This window comes from Myotis yumanensis, unplaced genomic scaffold (genome assembly GCF_028538775.1).
Source record: "Myotis yumanensis isolate MYYU_CA2020_CCGP unplaced genomic scaffold, mMyoYum1.0.hap1 SCAF_1, whole genome shotgun sequence".
NCBI lineage: Eukaryota > Metazoa > Chordata > Mammalia > Chiroptera > Vespertilionidae > Myotis > Myotis yumanensis.
Genome location: NW_027223752.1, coordinates 197,032,732 through 197,059,136, shown reverse-complemented (window position 1 = coordinate 197,059,136; position 26,405 = coordinate 197,032,732). Strand labels below are relative to the sequence as shown.

Sequence of the window (26,405 nt, the reverse complement as noted above, 5' to 3'; positions counted from 1 at the left end):
TCTTATTGTGAGGAGCAATGTTCCACAATTGAGTATAGCATGGAAGATAACATCTTCTTTTCTGAAAATATTTTTTCACACTCTTTTCAAAGTGCTGGATTCTATATAAAGATTGCTTTTAAAAGAATATAATATTCATTGAAAGAAAATTGATCAAATGATTTTTCTTAATATAAAAATACGAAAATATTTTTGATAATCATTTTTATTTGATAGTAAGAGGAACACCTATTTCTTTATGACAGAACTAGAGGCCTGGAGCACGAAATCTGTGCAAGGGTATCCCGTCAAGCCCTGCCAGATGGGGTGCATGGCCGGAGGTGCCCCTTCAAGCCCTGCTGGATGGGGATGTGGCCTGAGATTCCCCATCAAGCCCTGCTGGGCTGAGGGCACGGCCTGAGGTTCCCTGTCAAGCCCCACCGCTTGGGTGGCGCATCCTCAGGTCCCCCGACCTGGCCCGGTGCCACGCAGTCTCAGGTCCCTGCTGATTTTCCTTATGGCTCATTATGGGAACCCCGCCTCTGCTGTGGGCACAGCCATATTGTGTTACAGGAACCCTGCCTCCATTGTGGGCATAGCCATCTTGTTGTGGCGTGATGGAGTGAGGATAAATTTGCTTATTACCTCTTTATTATATAGGATTACTTACATTATGAATACCAGTGATTTTTAAATATAATGAATTGACATTTAACTTTCAGATTATCAATTGTACTGGTCTTTAAAAATCTCATTAAAATTAATAAAACAATTCTTCTATAATTCTTTAATTTATTTCTTCGAAAATAATCTCTTTACTTTTAAAACATTACTGTCATTTTCACTTGTTGGGGGAAAAAATCATTCCATTGGTTATCTTTATAGTCTAAAGAAATGCTCAGAACTTTCCCTAGTACATAAAAGGCACACAGAAATATTTATTGATTAAAGTAAAAACAGTCATAATTTTTTGGTAGAGTTTGTTATGGACTAAAGTGTGTACCCCTCTCAAATTTATATATTGAAGCCTTAACTCCCAATGTGTCTATAGTTGGAGATAAGACCTTTAACAAGATATTTACAAACAAATTAGCTTATGAAGGTGGACTCTAATCCCAGAAGACTTGTATCCTTGTAAGAAGAGGAAGAGACATAAGGCGTCTTTTTCTTACCAGGGGCATACAGAGGAAAGGCCATGAGAGGACAAAGGGTGAAGATTGCTCTCTACAGTCAGCAAGGAGGCCTCACCAGAAACCAACTCTGTTGGCATCTCTTTTATATATATATATATATATATATATACATATACACATGCATATTTGTTGATTTCAGAGAGGGAGAGGGAGAGAGAGATAGAAACATCAATGATGTGAGAATCATTGATTGACTGCCTCCTGCACGCCCCTTACCAGGTATGGAGCTTGCAACCCAGGCATGTGCCCTGACAGAAATGGAACAGTGACCTCCTAGTTCATAGGTCCACCATGCTCAACCACGGAGCCACTGCAGCCAGGCCCTGCTGGCATCTTGATCTTGTATATCTAGCCTCCAGAATTGTGAAAAAATAATTTCTGTTGCTTATGCCGCTGAGTCTGTAGTATTTTGTTATGGCACCTGAGCAGACCAATGCTGAGCTTTATAGAAACTTTGTAAACATTCCAAAGCAGGATGTCTTATCATCATTATTTTCAATTTTGGCCTAATCCTAATAACATTGGGTAAGTAGAGAGGCTTATTTTTATTTAAAACAGAAATCTTATTTTCATAGCAAACTAACATTTGAAGACATTTCCCTGTTTATATGATTGGTTGTATTATTCTCAGATCCCCACATTCATGAAATTGGGCTCATATTTTGTTATCTCCAGCAATCGTCATATCACTGAAGGTTATGCAATTAAAATAGTGATATCATGAATAGAATTTTTAGAGTTATTAATGTCCCTGTGCCAGAAAGTGGATAAAGAGGAAGAGGGTAAACATACCCTATAAAGGAAGAATGGGACATGATCACCAGTGAATGATCTTGGGGAATTCTAGGCTGTTTCTTTAGGCTGAAAAAGAGGAACTTGAAAATTGAAAACAAGAAGCATGTGCAGGAAGAAACAGGTTTGTCCACTCAGAACTTTGCCTAAGTTGGAAAGATCTATTCTCTCTTTTTCCTCTTTCCAGTTTTACCAAATTTTCGGCAAGAAAATAAACAACATTTTGTGATCAAGAATATAGCAGATGCTGCACAGGCCAGCAGGAACCCAATGACATCCAAAGAGTGGTACTGGAACCAGGTGAGGTTGTGGACAACTGGCCGCAGATGTTTGGCTCCTTTGTGGCGCATGACATACTCGATCCAGAAGACCGCTCGATCCAAGGGCTTTACAGGTTGATCATGGTGAATCCTTGATAATCTCATCACATTCTCTTTATAGCTGGAAAGCAAATAAGGAACAAGGCAAAAAAGAAAGAAATGAATGAAATTTTTTTTTTGTTTGTGACATGACACATGTTATAAAAGTTAAACTAAGGGCCACAGAATTGTTACATGAACACTGCTCATTGTATAGAATTTTAACACACATAGTAGGGAGATGGTGAAATAAATATATTATTAACTGAATGCAGTTAAATGCAGGCATAAAAAAAACAATAAGAATAAAACAGTTGTTAATTGAAGCCCAATTTTTCTGAGTTGGAAGTGTGACATTGTATGAATTGTACTTTCCAGAAGATTTCCAAGACCAAGATTGTGAATGTTCCAAGATTATGGGAAAAGTTCCATTGCAAGGTAAGCATGATCCCTAACATGTTCTTGTATGGTGCTTCATACAATCAATGGTAATCCTTTAGAAAGAAGTAGTACTTACGAAGGATCATTAATGACTGTTCTCAAGGCCTTGAGCAAGTCAGCACTTGTCATTGTGTGCATGTTCACCTCCACAGCTGCTCCTTTGGCCTTCATGTGAGCAATGTTATCATGCTGATCAGCAAACATGGGAACTCCCACCATAGGGATCCCATGATAGATACCTTCATAGATCCCATTTATTCCACCATGAGTGATAAAAGCTTTGGTTTTTGGATGACCTAGTGTGGGGATAGGATGAGAAGTGGGTGAAAATTTTATTATAATGCATGAACAGAAAAGCAGAGACAGAAGAGGAAGATCTATGGGATAAGTTATTGAAGAAGGCATTATTTTCTACAGTATTTCCTGTGGGGCACTGCTACCACAGAAAATTGTTATCCTAGGAAAAGGAGGCATTAATTCCCTCTGTGTTCCTGAAACTCTTATCTAAATTCATAGCAAGTATGAATCTATAAAATTAATGGTCAAATATTTAATTATATCTTTTTGAATTAGAGGTAAAATGAAAAATATTTACTATTGTTAACTGTTTGTTGATATTAGTTTTTATGTTATTATTAGCTGTTAAAGAATTGATCAACTTGTCCATCAACTACTATATAGCCTTTCTTCTCCTTAGTCTTACCAAGAAGATCATTCTGGGGTAGCCAGTCATAGAGCTGAGTATTGGCTCCTAATGTGGCTGGTTTCTTTCCTGTGTATCTCCATAAAACCTGTGGAAGACAGTGAATATACTTCACAAGTAATACCACAGGATAATGACGTTTTAAGGTTGTAGAGTTTGTATACACCATGCATCTACTCTACTTTAGGTGATAGTTGAGAAGGGAGTATAGAAGTGTACTCTATAAACACAAAGAAGTAGTGGGGCTCTTTATAACAACCTTTTTAAACGAGTTTGTGGTAATTGCCAGATATCATTTTGTCTATTATCACTAAGAACTTCCAGGAGTGAGATTATAAGTGAAGACTTAGAAAATAATGCCATGATAGCCTAATGAGTCAGAGTTTGGGAGTTAAAATTTTTATGGCCCAGGACCTCCATATAATTTTTATCACTGGTGCTCGTAGCTTTATCTTCATATTAGTGTTTCTTACAAACATTGCTTTAGATTTTAACTACTTATTTTTTGGATGACTGGTTATCATTTCATCCTCCATTTCTTTCTATTTCTTTTTTCTCCCACAACTTCTTTATTTTAAAGTAAAAATAAGGTAGTGCTTTTGCTTATATTCCAAAGTTTGGTGAAGTATATTGTTTGGTTTCATTTCTTCAATTATCATATTTGCATTTATATATAATTTTTATAGAATTTTATGGAATTTAACCAAATATACAAAAAAACAAACAAACAGCTGTTGGATGTTTTATAAATAGCAATATAAAAAGAGCAGTAATCTAGGATGGTGGTGATAACATTAAAATGAACTGAATATTATAAATTAGGACATGCAAAGTGTTAGACTATATTAACATTCCCATGGCCTTTTAATTCTAGAAAATGTTAATTAAAATGCTAAGTGAATCTAGGCTTCTACTTCTGTGCTTAACTATGATGAATCAAGTCCTAATACAAACAAAGACATGGAGGATATTCTTATGCAGCTTTCATATCTATGTTTGCCATTTCATTTCTCCTTTTTCCTGGTCTTGGAGTAAAGGCACTTCAGAACTATTTGGGAGTTGTTAGAGCAGGCCTTAAGATTTCATGAAAAATGGTGCTTAATGTTTTTATCTCTATTTCATTGAAAACAAATGATTGTAACAGAAAGCTCAGCAAGCAAGGTGCAAATATGCCTACACTCACTATTGTAATGTTTTACAAATGTTTACTAAATACTGGTACCTGATATGTTAAGTGTAAAATGAGATTCAACTTTCAGTGGGAAAGACACCAGCCCAGCAGGATTAAAGGTTGTACTAACCTTCTGTGGAATCTGGGCAAGGGCTGAGGCAATAAGATTGCCCTTTTCTTCTGTGAGATTTTGGATGATTGAACCCAGAGAAAACACCACAATACCATCATTGCCTGAGCTCTGGACAAATTCTTCTATTTCCTGTAGAGAAAAATTCTTTGTATCATAGATATACTGTATCTTAGGGAATAAAATAAAGTTCTCTTATATTTCTAAAATAAATATTCAAGGGAATTGTCAGAGGCCTGGTTAGATTTTTAAAAAATCATTGACACTTTTCAAGAAAAATGGTGCTTAACATTAACCACCTAAGCTCTTTAGGAGAAAATATATAATACAAGATACGGATAATGTATCATAGATTTGTACACTTGAAACTATATAAATTTATTAACCAATGTCACCCCAATAAAGTTACAGTTTACATCTAATATATCATTAATGTGTTGATCTGCCTATGGCTTCATTAGTAATTTTTCACGTTCAAGTCTTCCTTTATGCCTAAGCAGATATTTGTTAGAATTGTGGTATCTACTTATATAAAAACCATGGGTGGTGTTCATCACGTCCAGAAGATCCGCTGCAACCAAGTGGAAGGAAGTCAGTCCTGCAGGGGTTTTCTTGTCAGAGGCTGCATCCTCCCCCAAGCTGTTTCCCAGAGCTGTTTCCTGTAAGGGCGGGGTTTGAGGCAGGAACCCGCCCTCAGAGCGTGGAGGCAGATCTTTCTAAAGTGTGCCATGCGCCAGCACAGCCAGGGGTGAACCAGAGTGGGGACAGCTGAAAGGTTTAGAAAAGACAGACAAGAGAATGAAAGCCAGGTCTTGGTGGGATGCTGCTTCTCTGAGAGACAGCGACCACTCCCACAGCCATGCCTTTATTTTATAGCAGATGCTAGGAGGCAAAGTAAGGGCATGACCAAGATGTTTACAACATTCTCCTGGGTTTCAATCCTACTCAACTACATGCACCTGAACTCTATCAAGCCTACATCACTCAGGCACGTGGGGCCAAGTGTTCGGACCATAGGTTCAAGCTTACAACTACAGCTGTTGGCTATCATTGTGCTGGAAGGGCCCTTCCCTCCAAGATAGGACTTGCACGTGGCAATGAGATGACTGTGCCCTCTCATGAGTCCAAGGCTTGAACCTGTCCAAAACTCTGTAGCGGCTCCACACAATAAAGTTTTAATTCTGTTTCTTTGTTACTAATGTTGTGGCCCCACCCATAACAAAGAAACAATTTCCGGAGGATGAGGCCCAGGAATCAGGATTTTAAACAGATTCCCAGGTGATTCTAATGTGCAGCCAAGGTTGAGAACCACTGCTATAGATAATATTAAACATATATCTAAACGTGCAATTCTTTGTCCAAACAATGAGCATGTTCAAAAATTAAATGAAGAAATTTTGGATATACTCCATGGAGATTTTCACACATATTTGAGTGATGATTCCTTTGATTCCACAGATGGTGCTGAAAAAGAAAATTTTACCATTGAATTTCTTAATAGTATTACTCCTTTGGGAATGCCGTGTCATAAATAAAAATTGAAAGTGGGTGCAATCACCATGTTATTGAGAAATCTCAACAGTAAATGGGGTCTTTGTAATGGTACCAGATTTATTATCAAAAGATTATGACCTAACATTATCAAAGCTGTAGTATTAACAGGATCTGCAGAGGGAGAGGCTGTTCTGATTCCAAGAATTAATTTCTCCCCATCTGACACTGGCCTCCCATTTAAATTGATTCGATGACTGTTTCCCGTGATGCCAGCATTTGTGATGACTATTAATAAATCACAAGGACAAACTCTAGACAGAGTAGGCATGTTCCTACCTGAACCCGTTTTGGCACATGGTCAGTTATATGTTGCTTTCTCTCGAGTTTGAAGAGCATGTGATGTTACAGTTAAAATTCTAAGTACTTCATCACAAGGGAAATTAGTCAAGCACTCTGAAAGTGTTTTCACTCTTAATGTGGCATACAGGGAGGGAGATATTAGAATAAGTTTAATCACTTTATCAGTCATTGTTTGCATCACTGTTGTTTTCATATCATGTTTTTGTTGTTTTCATATCATGTTTTTGTTGTTTTTATAACATGCCTCTGTTGTTGTTATATCCTTTTGTTACTGTTTATTTATTAATAAATTTATATATTATTTTCATATACATTTTACTAATTTCCTTTCATCTCTAACACTTCTATTATAGAAAAAGGGCAAATAGCAATATTAAAATATCTCCGCTAATTAATTCCCTTTTTAAAAAAATATATTTTATTGATTTTTTACAGAGAGGAAGGAAAAGGGATAGAGAGATAGAAACATCGATGAGAGAGAAACATCAATCAGCTGTCTCCTGCATACTCCCCACTGGGGATGTGCCTGCAACCAAGGTACATGTCCTTGACCATAATCGAACTTGGGACCCTTGAGTCCACAGGCCGATACTCTAACCACTGAGCCAAACCGGTTAGGGCAATTTATCCCGTTTAATGTGCATGAATTTTGTGCACTGGGCTACTAGTCTATAATAATAAAAGGGTAATATGCTAATTAGACCAGACATTCTTCCAGACAAAGCCCAGGCTGTAACGAAGCCAGGGTCCCGGATGCCTGCCAGCAGCTGGAGCAAAGCCAGCCAGGGTCCTGGGTGCCGACGCATTCCTGGAGGGAAGCCAGCCCGGGTCCCTGGTGACTGCTGGCAGCTAGAGGGAAGCAAGCCTGGGTCCCCGGTGCCAAAGGGAAGCCAGTGCCGACAGCCAGGGGTATTGGGCCTCTAGAATAGTAATAGTAATGTTTTGGAAAAAGAGATATAACATATTTAAACAGCTCTATAGTTATAAATTACTTTTAGGAGATAGTGATTGCCTGTCTTTTTGATGTATAAAACTCCCAACTCAGTGAACATTAGCTCCAATGTTCTTAATTTCAGCCTTAGCACAGAGTTGATACATAGCTACTTCTGTAAATTAAACTGCCTCACCATTTAGAGTTGTACAAGTTGGCCATGGGAAACTCTGGGTTTGGGCCCAGTCAGATCATATTCTATGAGAATGACATCCTCTAGACATGCATCATGTATTTCTTGTGACTGCTTTTGTGGCAACTCTGGAGTCACATATTCCCCAATTAAAGGCTATTAAATGACCAGAAAAGAGATGATGTCGGCTTCATTAATATTAGGAGGACATATTTGGCACCACAGAAATTATTTTGTTATTATTTTGATTCACCTTCCCAAACACATGGAGTTTGAATAAAATGTGTGTGTGTTTGTGTGTGTGTGTGTTTGTGTGTGTGTGTGTGTGTGTGTGTGTCTTCTTGATTGGAGGACCTGTCATCATCGTTTTTGCTTTTTTTGATGTTTTAACAGTTTATTTTGAAGGTGATTTAAAAAAATTTAAGGACAATCAGAGAAAAAAATGTACATAATACACTCATTAAATAAGTATTTTGATTAAATAAAAATAAGTGAAATATGTTTTCTTCTGCAACTCCAGTAATAAGTTGTTATTCTGAAGTTTCTTATACTTACAAAAAGGGGGCGCAGGGGATTACGACAATTAAAGCTTCCTCTTAATCACAGAAACCAAATTTTTCTTTTCTTCCCAATAAGTTAGTTTCCATCTTCCAACTGTGACTTGTTTTTTTAATAGATATGATGCTAGAAATTCAGAATGATTTAGTAGTCTTTCCTTTGCAAGTACAGCAATCTGATGCAGGTAGGTACAGTTGGCAAAGACTATAGGTCCACTTTCTGCTTTGATGATTTTTCTGCATTAATATTCTCAGTTTTACTATCCTCTCAACGTTTCTGTGGGACTACACTCAGAATGAGGATTTTCTGAAACTGGTGCCTGTCTTTCAGCATTTGCTCTGGCTCCATGTCAGACACTGCAAGTCACAGTTTCTGGATAGCAATTCATGCTGGAGCCTTCAATTTCTTAGAGCCTTCTGTAAAATAAATCAAGAATCTCCTACGAACATCATGTACCCTGAAAACTTCCTAAAGGGATTTTTAAAATCTTCTCGCAGTATAAGTAAATGAGGGTTTCCTCTTCACTCACTATTGATAGTTCAACACAGTATGTATGTAACGCTTATCTATTAGTCATTTGTTTCTCAATACTGTTTTCTTTTAAGATCCCTGACACTCCACATTTTTTTTATTTGAAGACTTAAGAATGTGGTATACAATCATCTTTTTTATTCCAAAAGAAACCTGTCATCAGGTTGGTAAAGAATGAAGCCAAGTTTGGGTCTCTCATTTTCCTGAACTCTATGCTGGTGACCTCCCCTATTTCCTTTGCTGTATGTTGCTGTGTCATATTACCCAAATGACTTATAGAAAATTCTACCTGAAAATTCCGCTTGTTCCTTTAAGTAAATAGTCACAATGTAGGACTCATTGAATTAGTCTCAAAAAAATTTTATCCTCTGTTTTCTATTTCAGTAGAAGCCATCACTATCAAATAAACATTCAAAATGAAAATCAAAGAGTCATCTTTATTTCCTTTTCTTCCTTTAACTCTTACTTCCCCTCTCACCCAGTAAATAGTGTGGAACTTATCCCAGTGTCTCATGAAAGCATGTTTATCTCTCATCCTTCATAGTATATGCCCATTTTCATAACTTTATCATGCTTATGAAGAATACTACAGCAGTCTCCTTAGTGATTTTCATGGCTTCCGTTTCCAGTTGCTCCTATCAATTATCCATATTGTTAAAAAAAAGATATTTTAAGATGTGCTTCAATCACGCCAGTTTTTTTAGCCGGATTTCCCAATATAATACCTAAAGTACCTATTAATAACTCACAAGAATCCTTTGGCATGGAAATAGAGTTGGCCATCCAATGATATTCAACATCATGTTACTGTTACCAAGACTGTAAGCTTTAAAAGGAAATCAGGTATCACATCATAAGGTACATAAAATCCATCAATGCTGTAGTCTTACCTTAGGTAATGGTTTGGCAGGTTTGCAGTGCAATCCTCCAACAAATTCAAAATTAGGTAGATATGGACGAGGAAATTCAAAATCCCAATATGTTCTAATTAACCAAATTTCAGCTTTCCCCAGAGTCTCACATAATGTAGTGGGTCTTCCTGGAAAAAAAGAAGTTGGGTAAAAGGAAATAGACTATAAGTTAAATGGGAAAATTGCACCACTAACTTTATGATTAGCTCTCAAGGGAAAATTAAGTTTAGGTCTTCTAGAATGATATGCTTTTAGATGTCAAATGAAATGAGGCATTAATATAATCAAATGGAATAAAAAAAAGAAAGAGAAAAATAAATAAAGATGAAAGAAATAAAAATGAAAGTTAAAAAAAGAAAATAGATTATTTGTAAGTTTCTTTTTACAAGATAAAAGGAACCAAACATTTAAACACAACTCCAAACTTCTAATTAATTTATTGCTAGTTTTTTCTCTCCAATTGAATGGCAGATGATAGATTAGCTCCACAATATCTGCACCAAATTACCCCACAATGGTTTCTAGTCTTCTAGTCAAGAATATGTCCATGACCTCTCCAGCATGTTTTAATTTCAGGATTACTCATATTGTTATAGAATCCCATCAATATCAGTCGACCTCATCCTTCTGTGTTATATCTCGTCACTTCAATTCATGGGGCACTATTTTATTAGTAAGAACTCCATGAATAATTCATACTCATGACGACCCTTTTTTGGGATGTGTGGTTCACAAATACATACTACAGTTATCACACAACTTTTTACTGCTGTCTTACTTTATTGCTGCCTCACTGATGTGTTTTGAAGGGTATTTAGGGTATTAATTTTAGGTATTTATGCAGAAGAATAAATAATTGCAAATAACCAAGTCTTTAATTTCTGTTTATAAAAAAATACATGTTTTATAACTGAGAGGAAGGGAGAAAAACAGGTGAGAATCCTTTTCACTTTAAGATTCTAATTAAAGTTGATGGTGATATAAACCCAGGGAGGAAAGCTTCATTTTATATTCATTACTTTTTAATGTAAAGTCATTTAGTCCGAAGGCTATAATTTGATAATGAAATTTTGACCAAGGACACTCAGTTTGAAATTGCCAGAGATTAGATTACAACTCCATCCCTTAGCTTCTGAATTAATGTGTTTTGCCCTCTGGATGTCTACTTTTTTTGAGACTTAAATCCTTCCTTGATTCCAAACTCAAGGTGATATTTTTATTAGTCATTATCTTATTTAAATTAATCATTTTCCTGCCTAAGTGATTTAGTTTATATGACCTTAGCCTCATTTTAGAAAGACAACTTAAAGCAATTAGGAAAATTCTACATTTAAAGTAATGCTTCACAATAATGGGTATAGAAGGGATAAATGGAAAGAGAATGAAAATGAATTTAATATAAAACAAACTGTAAATAATTTCATAAATTGTATTTGAAATGTTACATAAGAAGAATTATGGACATAAAACTGAAATTAAATAGACAAATACCCAATTTCTTTTAGTTATATAATTTACATAAAATTGAATTATATAATCAAAATGGATAATTCTAAATATATGTGTGTTAAGTTAATTAATGAGTTAAATTTTAGCTACCAAGTAGATATTATTATCAAATGAATCTGTTAGTTTAAGTGAGTTAAGTGGGGGTGTTTTTTAATTTTAAAGACTTCTTGCCTGAAAACATTATTAGTACAATTTTTGTTTAATAGAAGAAGCTCTTTTTCTCCTCCTTATATAATGCTTCTGTCCTTTTTCTCAAGTTAAGGCTTTTCAGAGGTCTTTACTCATAATCCTACCATGCCAAAATGTGGCAAGATATATTATAGTTTTCTGTTGCTACTGAGGGTAGATTTGAGCCAAGATTCTTGCAATTTTTTCCTATATCTATAGAGCCTAGTAAGTAGTGTGCTCCCAGCATGCATAATGATTATAGAGTTAATTAATTACAGCAAATCATTACATTTGAGTTTAAATCATGGGTATATAAAAGGATTTAAAATATATATTTTTATTGATTTCAAAGAGAGAGAGTGAGCAAGAGAGAAGAAACATCAATGATAAGAAAGAATCATTGATTTGCTGCCCCCTGCATGCCCCACACTGGGGATCTAGCCTGCAACCCAGGCATGTGCCGTGACCCGGAATCTAACCGTGACATCCAGGTTCATAGATTGACCACACTAGCCAGGCCCAAAGGTTTTTTTAAGTTGATTTCTTTGAACATTAGTTCTGTGAAACAATTTGATATTCAGTGAATTAAATTAGATCATATGATCTTTTGTTTGTTCTTGTTTGTGCTTTTCAAAGATAGTTGAAGTAGAAGCCTTTCTGAGTTGATTGATTCAGCTCTCAGCTAAGTGTATGAAATTGCAAATAAAAGCATTTTAAGCAGAAAAGGCAAAGATTAAAAATAGGTTGATTAGGTGTATATCAACCTATTAATTAGTGGTTCTCTTTAACTGCTCAAGACACAAAGTCTTTTAGGATTTTCTAATTACTTTTTTAGGTTTTTGTGTAGCATTCCCCCAAGAAATATAAAGTATCCTAGGAATCTTTTTCATGACCAGCCATGATGAACCTGTCCAAATACTCAACATATATTAGCAAATAAGACTCAGCAACATATTAAAAAGATCATACACCATGACCAAGTGGGATTTATTCCAGGGATGCAAGGCTGTACAATATTCACAAATCAACAAACAAGATACAATACATAAACAAATTGAAATACAAAAAGCACATGATTATATCAATAGATGCAGAAAAGTGTTTGAAGAAAATCTGACACCATTTTAGATAAAAACTCCCAGCAAAGTGGGAATAGAGGAATCACACCTTGACATAATAAAGGCCATATAAGACAAATGTGCAGCTGGCACCATACTCAGTTGGCAAAAACTAAAACCATTTCCCTTAAGAACAAGTATAAGACAGGGATGTCTTCTTTAACTACTCTTCTTCAATATATATTGATTTCATAGAAGAAGGAAGAGGGATTGAGAGAGAAAGAAACATCAATGATGAGAATCCTTGATCTACTGCCTCCGGCTCACCCCCTACTATGGATGTAGCCTGCAACCTGGGCTTGTGCTCTGACTGGGTATGGAACTGTGAACTCCTGCTTTATAGGTTAACGCTCAACCAGTGAGCCACACTGGCCAGGTTCAATGGTATTTTTATACACCAATAATGATCTATCAGAAAGAGAAACTAAAAAAAAATTCCATTTATCATTGCAAGAAAAAATTTCAGATACTTAGGAATAAACTTAACCCAAAAGGTAAAACACCTGTACTCAGGAAACTATAAGACATTGATAAAAGAGATAGAAGAAGATATAAACAAGTGGAAGAACATACCATGTTCATGGTTTGGTACAATTAACATAATTAAAATGTCCATACTACCTAAAGCAGTCTATAGATTCAATTCAATTTCTATTAATATACCAATGACATATTTCACAGATCTACAATCAATACTCCAAAAATTTGTATGAAATAAAAAATGATGCCAAATAGCTGCAGTAATCTTGAGAAAGAAGAACAAAGTTGGAGGGATCTCAATACCAGATATCAAGTTATATTACAAAGCAAATCAAAACAGCCTTGTTCTGGCACAAGTACAGACATATAGATCAATGGAACAGAAAGAGAACCCAGAAATCGCCCCAAGCCATTATGCTCAATGAATATTTGACAAAGGAGGCAAGGGCATACAGTGGAGTCAAGACAGTGTCTTCATAAATGGTGTTGAGAAAATTATACAGGTACATGCCGAACAGTAAAAACTAGACCACCAACTTATATCATACACAAGAGTAAACTCAAAATGAATACAAGGTTTTTATGTAATTCATGAAACTGTAAAAATCCTAGAAGACAACATAGGCAAAAAATATCAGACATCTCATGTAACAATACGTTTACGAATACATCTCCTAGGGCACAAAAAACAGAAAAAACAAACAAACAAATGAACCTACATCAAATTAAAAGCTTTTGCGCAGCAAAAGGAACCAGTATAAAAAAGTAAAGGGAGCCCATTGTATGGGAGCACATATTTGTCTGTGATATACAAGATAAGGGGTTAATTTCCAAAATGTATAAAGTACTCATACAACTCAAAAAAAAGAAGACAAGTAACCAATTAAAAAATTGGGCAGAGGACATGAATAGATACTTTTCTAAAGAAGACACATAAATGGCCAAGATACATGAAAAAATGCTCAACATCATTAATCATCAGAGAAATACAAATAAAAATGACAATGAACTATCATCTCATACCTGCCACAATGCCTACTATCAATAAATCAACAGATAAGTATAGAATTTCCTCAAAAAATTAAAAGTAGAACTGCTATTTGATCTAGTGATCCCACTTCTTAAAATATATCCTAAGAATACCAAAACACCAATCAGAAAAAATGTATGCACCCCTATGTTCATAGCATTGTTATTAACAATAGGTAAGATATGAAAACAGCCCAAGTGCACATCAGTAGAGAAATGGATAAAAATGCTGTGGTACATTTACACAGTGGAATATCATGCAGCTGTAGAAAAGGAGGATCTATAACCATTTGAGACAGCATAGAGGAACCTGGAGGTGATTATGCTAAGCAAAATAAGCCAGTCAAAGAAAGACAAATATCACATGGTATCACTTATATGTGGAAACTAATGGATGCAATACATTTATGAATAAAATACAAGAAGATGTATGGAAACATGAACCAGACTGATGAATCTTAAAGGGAAGGGGGGAATGGGGTGGTGGGAAGAGTTTAACCAAAGAATTTATGTATATTTGTGCACGGGTAGGGTTCCTATCCCTGGCCAGCACTCAGGGTCGATTGGGGCCTTCTGGTTGCTGGCCAGGGTCTGCCTTTGTTCCGCGCCACCCCGTGGTGGTCAGCCCATGTCATAGTGTGCGACGAATTCCAGGTCGGTTGAACTCCCAAGGGGACAATTTACATATTAGCCTTTTATTATATAGGATATGCATTATCCATGAACACAGAAATTGGGATGGTGAAGGCCTAGGCATGGAAGGAACTGGGCAGTTGGGAGCATAGAAGGAATAAAGGAGACAACATTTGTAATACACTCAACAATAAAGTCAAAAAGAGTGGTTGACACCCTGTTCTAGTAAAAATGGTATAAGATTGAGTGTAATCATCACTAATTATAAAAAATGTTTGGAGTGGATATAGATGGATTAAATAGAATATATTTGTTAATAACAATATTTTAACTCATTACTGCTATCAGATATGTAGGTTATCTTGCTCTTAGGATAAACATTATATTGTCTTCACCAAGAATAGCTATAACTTCCTCTAATATGGAAACTCAATGTACTGTATTTATGTAATATCCAAATATGACAAACATTCCTAACAAGTATCAAGTTGTCTTATGAGAAGTGGTTTGATGACTATAAAGACAGAGTAACCATGGCAAGAGATTTTTTGTTCCCATTCCCACTTAGTTTTTGATAACCAGTTGATTACTGTTACTGGTAGAGTTTTAAATGGAAGACAGATATTTTAAAATGTATTCCTTTCATTCACTTAGATTTCTAAATTTCTTTTGATAACAAGTTTAAAATAAAAAGCAAAATGTCTTACCTAATGCCTCACTGTAAAACTGGTCCCAAAAATGAATGTCATAATCCCGGATCCATAAGTCAAAGAAAACGGAGAGCATTGTATTTTTTACTCTTTCCAGAAAGGTCATTCGGTCGGTAAGTCCCACCATCTGAACAGGAACATAGGAAGGTGGAGTGGGAAGTTTCCCACAGTGTTTCTCCTTCATGCCTCCCATAGACACTCTTAATGTGAGCACAAAAGGGACTGCAAGCAATTCAGCCACCAGCTCTCCACAGGGCAACACAGGGTCTATGAGCATTACATCGTAGTTGGTTTCCTGGAGCTTCTTCATGAGTGTCTGATTGTAGACTGCATTCTCACACAGGGTTTTTAAATTTTCAGTTACTTCAATGAAAACATCATTCAATCTTATTGTGGATTGCCAGGGTGTTAAGTTTGGCAAGTCATTCAAAATTACATCCAGAAATTTGTCTTGTGCTTTCTCTGCTAATTCTTTCGGATATTCTGAATGTAATACCTCGAAGTTCCATGAGGAAGGTTTCCTGTAGTCAATGAGCTTAGTATGTGGAAAAGTCAACACGGTTACCTCATGTCCTTTCTTTGTAAGTTCCTCTAGAATGGTCTTTATATTAAGCCAATGGCTCATGTCAACGGGCCATACCAGAACCTTTCCACAGAATCCACAGCCAGCACTACAGAGCTGCAGCAGCAGAACTGCCAAAGCCCACTTCTTGGGTAACATGTCAGCAGCTCTGTCACACACTGCTCTGCAGAGGTTTTAGGGTGTTTCTGCCTAGTGCAGAGATCAAATGGCAATAAAAACATAACAAGTTAAAAATTAACTTTTAAAGGAAACGTTTTTGCATTATATGCAAGGTTAATGTTTATTGGGGGAATAAAACAGAAATAAAAAAGATATCAGGGAAAGATTATTTCAAATTCCAGATTGGAAATAAGGAAAATAACAAATAGGAACTGCCTAAAGTTAATCTCTCTCTCTCTCTCTCTCTCTCTCTCTCTCTCTCTCTCTCTCTCACACACACACACACACAGACACATACACATACCCACCCACACACACACACACCCCAACATCCATTCCACTCTGAGTTTGAAGGTGGCAAGTGGTTTAGGTGAAAACATATTCTATATCATTTTCCCTATGTGAAATAGCAAATAATTTGCTTGGACACCTATGGGGAATATTTTGTTAAGAGTCTTATGACTAGTACAGGGTGTTCAGAATTCCAGAGAAAAAACATAATCCTTTATGGAATAATTGGAAACAACTGTAGTAAAATATGTAACATATGAGGTGAAATGAAAGCCTTGGTAGGATCTAGGCAGAGTGTGGCAAAGGACAAATTTCACAATGGATAGAGGAATGAGAAAAGTTCATGTGTATTTGGAAATATTCCAGTGTGTATGATCACAGAGAAAGTTTTGGGAAGTATGTTATAGAAAAAAGTTAGATTGAAAAAGGAGACAATAGGTAGTGTAGAATGGTTTCAATTTTAATTTATAGGCAAAAGTTATTTACTCAAATTTTAAAGAAGGGAAATCACAAGATCAAATTTTTCCTTTATCAAATAATTCTGGCAGCTAAACATAGAATACATACAAAAGCAAGAGTTTAAAAGAAGGGAAACTGATTAAAATGTGTATTGATAAATTAAACATGATACTATTATAGCCTGAAACATGGATTAAAAACAGTAAATATGAGTTATATATGTAAAAGCCTAAACGACCAAATGACCAGTCAACTGGTGTCTATGATGTGCATTGACCACCAGCGGACAGACGCTCAATGCACAGGATTGGGTTCCCTCCTGTCTCAATTGGACCTGTGGGGATCGGGCCAAAAACGGCCACCTGATATCCCCCGAGGGGTTCCAGATTGCAAGAGGGTGTAGGCAGGCTGAGGGACCCCACCGGTGCACAAATCTGCTCACTGGGCCTCTAGTCCTATATAATAAAAGCCTAATATGCTAAGTGTCCGCTCATCTGGTTATCTGTTCAGCCAATCAAAGTGTAATATGCTAATGATATGGTAAAGCTGCTCATGCACTGACCCCCAGAGGGCAGATAGTTTACTGGTCATCCATCGCTATGACGTTCACTGACCACCAGGAGGCAGATGCTCCAAGTGGTAGGTTAGCTTGCTGCTGCGATCTGGCCCATTCAGACTGAGTGAAACAGGCTGGATGTGCCCTGGAGACCTCCTGTGGACCCTCCCCAGCTGGCCAACCTCCTGTGTCCCTCCCCGGCCCTGATTGTGCACTGGTGGGGTCCCTCAGCCTTGCTGGCACCCTCTCGCAATCCAGGACACCTCGGGGGATGTCGGAGAGCAGGTTTTGGACCTATCCCTCAGGCCAGGCCAAGGGACACCACTGGTGCATGAATTCATGCACTTGACCTCTATTATACATATAAAGTATGTTTTATACTGAATAGAAATATGAGGTTGATATTATAACTATAAGAGTAGATTTCTTCACATCTTTAATGTGTAGTTTTTCAGTATTTGTTGCTGGAATTCTCACAACAGCCTCCTCTTTGTCTGTCTTTCCACTCTTGTCCCTATGCAATTCAATCCAGAGATTGCAGTTTGAGGGCTTTGTGAAAAAGAGAATCTGATCATATCTCTGCCATTTTACTCCCTTTCCCCCTTTTCATTGGCTCCTGAATACTTTCATTAGATTCTTCAAAATTCTTATAATTAGTTATCTCTAATTTACTTCTCCAGCATCATCTGCTTCTTTATTCAGCCTCTTCCTGATACACTAAACTTGGACTTCTTGGGAATTGTCATTATTATTTTTCTGGCATTACCTTTTGTGTCTTCCTTTCTTCCCACTCCTTCTGCTATTAGTATACAGCTTTCAGGTCCCACTTAATTATCAAAGATATGAAATATTTTCTATAATCCCTGCTGGATATTGTTGAGCATTGTGATCTTCCCTATTATACTACTCTTCACACGATTTTTATTACTTATATTCTATCTTTCCAAGTAGAATGTCAGGCATTTATGCACAGAAATTGTGTTTTCACTATTTCTCTCTTATCCAGCACTTATCTCTGGACTATGCTAGTCACTCTAAGAATGTTCTTTGAATGAATGATTGACACTTTGTTATATATTCAACAGCAAAGAACTTAATTTAACGGACCCTATTTCCAAAGTCTCCCAAGTATAATTATTTATCTGGTAATGATAATGGCATTCAGATTCTTGAAATAGTATAAAATGTATGAGTTTCTAATTGTCACTTGACCCAGATTCCCACATCTCTCACCGTGTGATCAGAAATTCGGAATGAAGAACACAGAATCATTGCTACTGAAAGTGCAAAATAATCAAAGTAGAAAAAACATGAATAGGTTTACCTTCAGCAGAGGCTTAGCAGGTTTGCAGTGGAGGCCTCCAACAAATTCAAAATGTGGCAAGAGTGGGCGAGGGAATTCAAAATCCCAATAGGTTTGAATAAACCATATTTCTGCTTTTCATTAACTCTAATAATGTAGTGGGTCTTCCTGAAGGGGAAAAAGCAAAAAGAGAAAAAAACACATGAAACCATAAAAATTTTAGAAGAATACATAGGCAGCAAAATATCAGACAGGTCATAGCAATATCTTTACCAATACAGCTCCTATGGCAATGAAAACCAGGAAGAAAACAAACAAAATAAAAAGCTTCTGCACAGCAAAAGAAACCATCAACAAAACAACAAGAAAGCCCACTGCATGGAAGAACATATTTGCCAATGTCATATCCTATAAGGGCCAATCTCCAAAATTTATATGGAACTCATATATCTTAACAAAAGGAAGATAAACAATCCAATCATATAATAGGCAAAGGACTTAAATAGACACTTTTTGAAAGAGGACATAAAGAAGGCCAGGAGATATATGAAAACATGCTCAAAGTCACCAATCATCCAAGAGATGCAAATCAAAACAATGAGATACCATCTCACACCTGTCACGATGGCTATCATCAACAAATCCACAAACGACAAGTGCTGGCAAGGATGTGGAGAAAAAGGAACCCTCATGCACTGCTGGTGGGAATGCAGACTGGTGCAATCACTGTGGAAAACAGCATGGCATTGCCTCAAAAAATTAAAATGGCACTCCCATTTGACCCAGTAATACCACTTCTAGGATTATATCCCAAGAAATCAACAACACCAATCAGAAAGGACATATGCACCCCTATGTTCATTTTATAATAGCTAAGATTTGGAAACAGCCTAAGTGCCCATCAGCAGATGAGTGAATTTAAAAATGGTGGTACATCTACACAATGGAATACTACGCTGCTGTAAAAAAGAAAGAACTCTTACCATTTGCAACATCATGGATGGATCTGCAGAGCATTATGCCAAGTGAAATAAGTCAGTTGGAGAAAGATAAATATCACATGATTTCACTCATTTGTGGAATATAATGAACAACATAAACTGATGAACAAAAATAGATCCAGAGGCAGAGAAGCTTCGAACAGACCATCAAACTTCAGAAGGGAATGTGGGGGGTGGGAGGTGGGGGAAAGTAGAGATCAACCAAAGGATTTGTTTGTATGCATATAAGCATAACCAATGGACACAGACACTAGGAGGGGTGAGGGCATGTTTTGAGGATTGGGGTGGCCGGGGAGAGGTTAATGCAGGAAAAAGGAGACATATGTAATACTTTAAACAATAAAGAATTAAAAAAAAGAAAATTTTCTTATGACCCCCTGTACCATATATGCTTGCACGATATTTATGTTAACAAAATTAAAGAAAAATTATTTTTAAAAAAGTGATTGTCTTAGCCCTGGCCAGTGTGGCTCAGTTGGTTGAGGATCGTACTGTGCTCTGAAAGGTTCCTATTAGATTCCCGGTGAGAACACATGTCCCTGCACAAGAGGCAACTGATCAATGTTTCTCGCTCATATCAATATTTTTCTCTCTCCCTGTCCCTCCTCTCTCTTTGAAATGAATAAAAACATATTTAAAAAATAAATACGAATAAATAAAAATAAAAAATACAAATAAAAGTGATTGGCTTGAAAATACAGTATATGCACATACACATTATTTATATAGACTTTTATCTCTAATATCACATCAGTACATTCTGAATCATAAACATTTATTTAAGCACTGAAGAATTAAGTATGCATTTGTTTATTCTGTAAAGCTTCAAAATTAATGAATGCAAATGTAAACAGTGATTTCAACTCCTAAGTCAAGCAACCCTACCATACACACAGAAATGCCTTTCCCTAGAATATTCAGTCTAGATTCTACAATTTAGCAAGCTTTTCTCTTATTTCCAGATTTTACAAGTAAATTGTGAGATCTATGAGAGTATGGAAACTATTGCATTTGGTTCATGTTCAGAGCTTAACAATATTTGTATGTGAGATAAAAATATTTGCCAAAAAACTGGAAAGCTTTCATAAAGTATGGAAATAGATGTGCTCACCCTTAATTTTGTCTGTAATGGAGAAATATAGTTTTCAAAAAATATAGACTTTTAATTTGATTATCTACCCTTCAACAGATTTTAGGCCTTTAAAACAGATGATTTATAAGCCCTTAGTGAAGCAATGTAATCATTAAAAACTTCGAGTTATGGGTTCCTATCTGAGACAGACTCATATTTCTCCATTGTCAAAGACTCCTTCAGGTAGTATGGCAAATCAGTTTAATTTTAAATAAGAAAACTGAAGAGAAACAAATGGAAACAATTTTCCCAATGGTCTATAGACATTGTGCTAAAAATATGTAACTCCTCAATTTACATTTGTGCTTTGATGAAAATATTTAGTGAGATTTCTAATGCATTTATTGAAGAAAAAAATTATAGTAATATTGATATGTAGGATAAATGGACAGAACCACTGCCCAGAGGATTTTTAGGGCAGTTAAACTAATCTTTACAATACTATAATGGTGGACACATACATTATAAATTTGTCCAAAAATCACAGAATACACAATGCCAAGAGTGAACCATATTATAAACTATGGACTTTACATAATAATAATAATTCAGTATATTTTCATCAATTGTAACAAATATACTTCTCTGCTGGGGAATGTTGACAATAAGGAGGCAGGGCATATATGGGGAATCTCTACTTAATATTGCTGTGGACCTAACACTCTTCTAAAAAAATGAAGCCTATTACAAAAAAACAAAGAAGAATGGGTATGTGATTGCTGATGGAACTCCTCAGTGTTTTAATTTGGGGTCTCTATCTTCCTGGAGTATCACATACTAGTGTAAACAGGGTTGAAACTAACCTTATAATTAAAGCATTTCTGTAATATAGGGTGTCCCACAAATATAGACACACTTTGAATCATTATTAACTCCAATGGGATAAATCTGAAAAGAAAGAAACATCAATTGAACTATCAGAAAAAAGTTTGTATACATTTTTGGGGGGAACACCCTCTCTGTGTTTGTGAGATTAAAAGGTCATTATATATTACTAGAGGCCCGATGCATGAAATTTGTGCAAGGGGCTTGGCCCTCGCAGCCCTGACTTTGTTTGGAAGGTCGTCTGGAAGGACATCCAGAAGGTCATTTGGCTGTCCGGTCTAATTAGCATATTATGCCTTTATTATTAGAGAATATTTAATCATTTCACTTATAAAAGACAAATTCCTCTCAATATTTATACCAACTCATCTTCCAAAGCACTGGGAAAATTAGGAATTCATGCTACCAAGGAAAAACATAGCTTACTTAGTACTTCGTTCAGAAATTGGTCCCACTTCTTCTGGGACCAATTGCAGGCAAAAGTCAAAATAGAGCACATAGACCATATTTTTTACCCTCTCCATGAATGTCATTTGATCACTTAATTCTGAAAAGACAACAGGTACGTGGGATGGAGGGAATGGAAGTCCTCCACTGTACTTTTCAATTTTATAGCCAGGAGAGAAGCACGGACTGTACACAAAAGGTATTTTAAGTAGCTCAGCCAGCAGCTCACCACATGCTCCAACGGCATCTGCAAGAACGACATCAAACCTTGATTCCTGTAGTTTTGTCATAAGTTTCTTATTAAAAACAGCATCTTTACAGAGCTTTTCAACAAAGTCAGAACCTTCCCAAAACATTTCTTGCATTAGTGAAAAATGTGTCCAAAACGTATCTTTTGGCAGATCATATGTCCATTTATTGATCAGCCTCATGAAAAAAGAAACCATAGCATTTTTTGTTAAAGATGTAGGAAAAACCTCAAATCGACTAGCAGATGGTTTATTGGGATCAACAAGAATTGAAGCTGCACATGTCAGAACAGTCACTTCATGACCTCTCTGGACAAGTGCATCCAGGATGGTCTTCATGTTGATCCAATGGCTGTATTCTGTGGGCCACACCAGCACCTTTCCACAACTCCCAGGGCTGAAGTGACCACTCAGCTGTAGCAGCAGCAGAACTGAAATCACTTCATAGGCATCCTGGTGGGAACATGATTCTTTTATCTTTTTTAAAATTTAATTTTATTGTTTAAAGTATTACAAATAGTAGTGCATATGTCTCCTCCCCCCCCCCCCCCCCCCCCCGCCATTTATCTCCTCCCGGCCTCCCCTACAGCCCGGCACATGTCCTCACCCCCCACACCTAGTGTCTTCCGTCCATTGGTTATGCTTATATGTATGCATACAAGTTGATCTCTTACCCCCCCCACCCTCCCCTGCCTTCCCGCTGTAGTTTGACAGTCTGTTCGATGCTTCTTTGCCTCTGTATCTATTTTTGTTCATCGGTTTATAATATTCTTTGTATTCCACAAATGAGTAAGATCATGTGTATTTATCTTTCACTGATTGGCTTATTTCACTTAGCATAATGCTCTCTAGTTCCATCCATGCTGTTGAAAATGGTGAGAATTTCTTCTTTTTTTTACAGCGGTGTAGTAATCCATTGTGTAGATGTACCACGGTTTTCTAATCCACTCATCTGCTGATGGGCATTTAGGCTGTTTCCAAATCTTAGCTATGGTAAGTTGTGCTGCTATGATCATAGGGATGCATATATTCTTTCTGATTGTTGTTTCTGGGTCAAATGGCAGTTCCATTTTTTATTTTTTTGAGGAAAAACCATATTGTTTCCACAGCATTCCTTTTTCTCCGCATCCTCTCTAGCACTTGTCGTTTGTTGATTTGTTGATGATAGCCATTCTGACAGGTGTGAGATGATACCTCATTGTTGTTTTGATTTGCATCTCTCAGATGATTAGTGACTTTGAGCATGTTTTCATATGTCTCTTGGCTTTCTGTATGTCCTTTTCTTTTCAAATGGCTGATCTCTTTTACCATAGCTCATGCTTATGTCCAAAGAGAAATCAGTCAGAAAGCTAAAATATAAATCCTCCACCTGAAAGGAAAAAGTCATAGCATTTGGAGCACAAGTGGAAAAAGAAAAAGGTAGATGACTAATTAGGCAATGATGATGACACAAAGACATGTCATACTGTTCTTGTCATAATTATTAGACTCCACATGAAGATACACACACAATATTTATTGATTGATAGATAGATTGATTGAAACTAGCTCATGTTTAATTGTGACATTTTAAAATTGAACAAGTGCCCTAGCTGGTTTGTCTCCATGGATAGAGCATTAGCTTATGGACTAAAGGTATCAAGTTTACTTCAGGTCAAAGGCACATGCCTGGGATATAGGCTCGATCCCCAGTAAGGGATGTGTAGGAGGCTGCTGACCAATGTCGTTTCTATCTCTCTCTTTCCCTTCCTCTCTGAAATAAATAAAAATATATTTCAAAATATAAAATTGGACAAGTGTTTTGACATCTGCCCCTTCCCCCATTTTTAGTTTCTTTAAAGTTGCAAGAAAACAGTAACCAATCACAGGTTTAATGGATTTAATAAATTTACCCCTTTGGTTCCTATTTGCAGCACCCAATATTCCCTTGAAACCCCAGACAGATTTGATGGTGGCCAACAGTAAGTTGCAGACCAATAAGTTTCAGCTGAGCATTCTGTATTGCAGTAGCACTCATCCCAAATGGTACCTCTTGTAGTTGGGAACTTCAAATGTACCAGTTGAAAAGCTTTTTCCCTTCAAGGGGAAGAAAAATCACTCCTCAAAACCCTGCAGATATGGCTGTGTGGTCTTTCCTCCTGTTCCATGTCTTCAGGATTTATTTTGTGTTATTTTTTTGCAGTGGAGCAAGAGACCAAAACCTAACCTGAGTGACAAGAACCAAGATAGTAATGGCTATAAAGGCAGTGACCAGGAAAAACTGAGGTGCTTCTTTACTTCCCACATCCAATATATGTGCCTCACAGAAAACACAAAAATAACAGGGACACAAATTAGCTAGAATTACAACATCCATTCATCCAAGAGTGGTGGAAGGCAGGAAAGTGAGGTGGGTTGGAAAATGGCTCAGGGAAAATAAGTATTCAAATCAGTCCATGGGGGTTGGCAAATGCTAGTAAAGAGCTGCAGAAGAGCTTGTGGTCCTTTCAGACTTACAGGCTAAAAATCCACCTAGTGGTGTCAGGAAGATTGTACCTTATGTGCACCAGAGACAAAAAATCCAATTCCTTAGAAGGGAAGATGCAGACGGCCCTTGGCCAAATGGGTCCTGCCTTCCTTGGTGGGGGAGATGAACAAGGAAAGAGCTGCAAAGCCTCCAAACCCACTCATCCCGTCTGGATGGCAGGTAGCTCCGTGTCCTGCAGACGCCTTCAGTTTGGTAGGCGATGGATGCGGTGAAGGGAACTCTTCTGCAGAGGCTGAGCCACTCGGGGAAGACTGCAGGCAGCCACTGCTAATGTGCCACGAGGCCCCATAACATGCTGGACCGTTAAAGAGTCTAACTCTTGGGCTGCTGACAAAGACAGCAGTATCTTCACAGCTTTCTGGGATTTCCTGTCCTAAGGGTTTTGTGCTCTCTGCATCTCTTAGTTCCAAACGTTTCAAAGGGATGTGTAGGGCATGAGGCACACAACACATGCCCACCTCCACTTGAGGCCTCTCGGGGTGGGGTGACCAAGAATCCGGAAATCGCTTATTGTGGTTTAGTCGGTGACAAACACTTGCTCTCCTGTGCTCAGTAACTGCAGGAAGTGCCGCTTAAGGTGGCTGAGAAGCCAGGGAAGCCATTGCTCCAAGTTTTGCAAGTCTGAAGGCTTCCAAGGGCAACAGGCTGCCAGTGTCCGAGAGGCCCAGCCCTGCAGTGATCTCAACACTTTCGGCCTCTGCAGGCAGCCTGGACCCCGGGTAGGACCCAGCACCCTGCCATCCGCGCAGCTGGAGGGAGCAGAGCTAAGACCCAGCCATGGCAAGACCCAGTGTCATAGTGGTAGATTGCGTTTTGGCCCTTGAAACATGTGACGCTGGCCAACACGAGAGGCTGGTGGGCCAGCACCAGCCCTGAGGGAGGCATCTTGACCAGGTAGCAAATGGGCACGTTGTCTGAGCCACAGGTAGCTGGCCAGGGAGCAACCTGAGTCTGGAACGCGCGGCTGACGTCAGGGGGGAAGGTGGGGCCCGAGCTCCAGGCCGAACCGAGCAGGCACAGGTGCAGGTGCTGGGAGGTGCACCCCCCCCATCCCTACTCACCCCTCTATTAAGACCCTGGCCTGGAGGACTCATGCTGGGTCTAGCAGTGCCTAGCGGACCAATTAGCAGCTTTCTACTGTGTCGAAGTCCACAAGGCCAAGGCCGCCTGCACAGGCTGCTGCCAGGTGCAGAACAATGGGCAGTGGAGCCCACTGCAGCCAAGGACTAACAAGGACGCCATTGTGGGCTGCAGCTGTGGGTGCTTGCCCAGCTCAGAAGCACTACAGCCTGCTGAGCAGGGAGTCTCACCTCGGGGCCTGGAGGCTTGGGCGCCAGGCGGCCCAGGAAATAGCTGCTCTGGCTCCTGCTGAGCTGGAAGGCCGCTGCCAGTCTCTGTGTCCAGGTACTTAGCGCCTCCTCCCCCTGGGCAGCTTGGGCCCTCAAGTGAGTACTTTCTGACAGCCAAGGCGGCCTCTTTCC

General features: G+C 37.8%; 1 protein-coding gene and 1 pseudogene across 1 annotated transcript; both read right to left on the bottom strand.

The window, feature by feature from the left end:
- Nucleotides 1-223: 223 nt before the first annotated feature.
- Nucleotides 224-16,114, bottom strand: UGT2A3 (UDP glucuronosyltransferase family 2 member A3). Its single transcript, XM_070395582.1, has 6 exons — nt 15,391-16,114; nt 9,726-9,874; nt 4,769-4,900; nt 3,468-3,555; nt 2,841-3,060; nt 224-2,405 (listed from the first exon to the last, which is right to left on the bottom strand). Exons 1-6 carry the CDS (start codon nt 16,112-16,114, stop codon nt 2,126-2,128), a joined length of 1,593 nt encoding a protein of 530 aa, XP_070251683.1. The 3' UTR covers nt 224-2,125.
- A 1,702-nt stretch (nt 16,115-17,816) lies between these two features.
- Nucleotides 17,817-26,018, bottom strand: LOC138994296 (UDP-glucuronosyltransferase 2B31-like; annotated as a pseudogene).
- Nucleotides 26,019-26,405: the final 387 nt, after the last annotated feature.